Source organism: Carassius auratus, unplaced genomic scaffold (assembly GCF_003368295.1).
Source record: "Carassius auratus strain Wakin unplaced genomic scaffold, ASM336829v1 scaf_tig00002779, whole genome shotgun sequence".
Taxonomy (NCBI): Eukaryota; Metazoa; Chordata; class Actinopteri; order Cypriniformes; family Cyprinidae; genus Carassius; species Carassius auratus.
This window is the reverse complement of record NW_020523478.1, coordinates 22,939-26,395: the sequence shown is the minus strand read 5'-3', so window position 1 is coordinate 26,395 and position 3,457 is coordinate 22,939. Positions and strand designations below refer to the sequence as shown.

Genomic DNA, 3,457 nt, shown 5'->3' with positions numbered 1-3,457 from the left:
ATGTTTACTGAATATTCGTTTAGTGTGCTCTGTGCTGTAATGCTGTAGTGCTCTGTATATAGACTCAAACTCACAACCTTATAGTTAGGGAGTCAAACTCTCAAACCACAAGGCCACGACTTCCTACAAATTTGTGCACAAATTCACAAAGTGTCAACTAGAAATTTGTTGCAGACAAAACCAAACAAACAACAGTGTTGCTGTCAAAACAACTGATTAATTTATTAATTATAAAAATACATTCTAAACAATACATTATATTGAAGGATTTCTGTTTCTGTTCATTTGTTCAGCTTAAGCCAGTTTTTGATGGTGTCCACATTATGATGACTTTTTTGTGTTCCTGGAAGAGACAATTAAATAAAACTCTTAGGAGAAGATTCTCAAGTTTTATCTTCAGCTCATTCAAATGTACCAGTATATTCAGCATATGGAGATGTATGACACTGCACATTACAAAACTTTACACTGGGTCAGTAATATACTTGCAGTTTAGTCATTCACTGTAGCCACTTTAAGACTTGTGATCATTGTCATTGCTAAGAGACATTAAGTGTGTGTTATGCTGAACTCACTGGATATGCACGATGGCCCTCTGAACCCATAGATCATCAGGGTTAGCACAGACCTGTCTGTTCTTCACCGTAGTAAAACTACAAGAGAGAATTTCTAGATTAAATATTACCGATATTACAGCTTGTTCTCTTACATAAACATTAATACAAAAGACAAAACCAGGGTTGCTCCTCACATGACAGCCTCTATGTTGCAGGTCATGGTGGCGTCCTGTCGAGTGAAGTCTTTCAGTCGGAGGACAGGAAACGGCAGTGATGAATATTTGGTACAGCACCTCACCGGACCTTAACACATGACAAACTCTCAGTTCATGTGGTTTCATGACACTTGACCAACTACCCCGACCCATTTCTGTATTAAAAAATTAATTCATATGCTAATTTTCCTGGTAATAAACTTTGGATTGTAAACTATGAATATTGTTGACTCTGAAAATTGTTTGGTCTATTTTAAGTCGCTTTGGACAAATGCATATGCTATATGCATAAATATAAACATATATATATATATATATATATATATATATATATATATATATATATATATATATATATATATATATATATATATATATATATATATATATATATATATATCATACATGTCATACACTAATTAGTAGTTAAGATGCACTCAAAAAGTCAAGCCATACTGTAGTTTTATTATTAACTATAAGCATAGGCTTGATGCGAATGCAACTGTCCAAATTCTAAATGATTACAAATGCATGTGGTTACATTTCAGGAGCGGCATTGGGAACCTCAAAGCAATGAACAACACTTAAAAACCAAAGAGACTGTCTAAGAAAAGTTGGTTTTACTTACTGCTTTGACTCAAGTTGACCCAGACACACAGCAACAGCAGCAGCGTGGATGACGTCAGGACGAGTCTGTTCATCATGGGAGGGAAACAAGCCACTTATAGGTGAAAAATAAAAATAAAAATTGTTCAACAAGATAATGACAGTTGTGTAAGACAGCAGCAGCAGTGTTGAGGATGGTGATGATGAAGATGCAGAGCTCTCCCAGTCCACATTATCTGACATCCCCAAAAGCTACATTATATAGCTGTTCTGAGGGGATTTTGTAGACCACACAGGAGCGTCACTGAGGGGATGGAAGACAGGGGAAAAATCTGGTAAATATTAGTAGGTCAACTAAATTTGAGTACTAAAACGGGATATTCCATTCCTCTCACTATCATGGGTACTGTAATTAGAAAATCAATCCCAATTTGTGATACGATCACAAATGTGTGTAATCCCCGAAATTACTGGTTTAGACACATAACATTATTAATTCTGGTAAATATACATTTAAAATATATGTAAGGAATGCAAAATCAACAACAATAAAAAACAACATCATTGTGACTGTAGATGCAACAAATTAAAATACAAAAACAAACAAACAAATAAATAAATAAATAAAAAACAACCAACAAACAATCGCCTGATTGTAAAATGGAAAAATGGCAATAGATTAGCTTTAGTTCATAAAAAAGGAAAAAAACAAAAAACAATAATGTACAGTATTCCTGGGTAAACATGTAGATTAACTTTTCTCCTCAACATGAAGATTTTATGGTAAAAGGTACAGTATTAAAGTACAATATAAGATGAGCTGTATATTTTAGGTGTCATGACTGGTCTTCATTTTATTACTTTTTTTTTTTTTTTAACTGAGGAGATCGTAGAACAATAATGAACAACAATTTACACATAATGTATAAATGTTAATTTATTGCAAGGAAAAAATGGGAGTAAACAAAAACTTAAATAGGTCAAAATTCTACATATACTGTATATATGTGTGTGTGTGTGAGGGGAAATTTTTTTTATTTTATTTAAATCTTATTATTTTAGTTATCAGAATTTTAATTGGTATCTATATTTTGTTTTAAATTTAAAATTTAGCACATAAAATCTGAAAACATACATCATACACGTGTGTGTGTGTGTGTGTTTAATAGTAAGCACAGCTAAGACTCAGATACTGTAGCTCAATTTTTCATGAACTATTTTCTATTTCAAGTGAGCAATTTAGCAATTTTTCCAAGATGAATATGTGGATAATAAAGATGTCTGTGATAGGTTACATGAGTTAAATATAATTTCATATGCATTTACTTTCAAGACAAAGAATTTAAATAACATGTACATCTAGTCAAACATTTAGACAGTTTAGTAACATTTAGACTAACATTCAGAAGTCAAAGGCATCCGCCTTTCCTGGAAATTGAACACTCATCAGATTCTCTTATCAAAGCTCCAGATCAGATGGCAGTCTTTGATGGGAAAGAGAAAAAAAAACATATATATATAAATTATAATCATCCAGATATGACTTTACTCTAATTCTAATCCAGACACTCCCCTATTTTAAAAGATCAAAAGTGTGTTTCATAGAAATTAAACTCCAAATGTCAAGCGGCATGACACCTCTTTAAACCTGGAGGTGTAAATGAAAGAATCTGAAAATGTTTTAGTAAAACCAACACAGAGAGCAATGCTTTCAAATTGGTATGTCTAAAGTCAAGCAGGACGACTAAAGCGAAGGCTGTGGGTTTGAAGGGAAGTGATTCATTGCTAAAGGAGCCACTGTAAGGATTTGTTCTCATACTTATGACCTATTTCACCCTTTGATGTTAGGACATGAGTTACATAAAACATTATGACCTAGAAAATATATGTAATTCTTCACACCCACTAGAAACCACACGTTAGCATGTGGAAATGAGGACGCCCGCTGAGCATGTGGATGGTTCAGAACTATTCATTTGTGTGTGTGTTTGTGTGTGTGTGTGTGTGTGTGTGTGTGTGTGGTTTTATCTATTACAATTGTTATATAATCATAAACCACAATATAATCATAATTCAATA

General features: G+C 32.9%; 1 protein-coding gene across 1 annotated transcript; it reads right to left on the bottom strand.

Moving 5' to 3' along the window:
• Nucleotides 1-209: 209 nt before the first annotated feature.
• On the bottom strand, nt 210-1,480 carry ccl20a.4 (chemokine (C-C motif) ligand 20a, duplicate 4). Its single transcript, XM_026243178.1, has 4 exons — nt 1,401-1,480; nt 752-860; nt 576-653; nt 210-343 (listed from the first exon to the last, which is right to left on the bottom strand). Exons 1-4 carry the CDS (start codon nt 1,474-1,476, stop codon nt 322-324), a joined length of 285 nt encoding a protein of 94 aa, XP_026098963.1. The 5' UTR covers nt 1,477-1,480; the 3' UTR covers nt 210-321.
• Nucleotides 1,481-3,457: the final 1,977 nt, after the last annotated feature.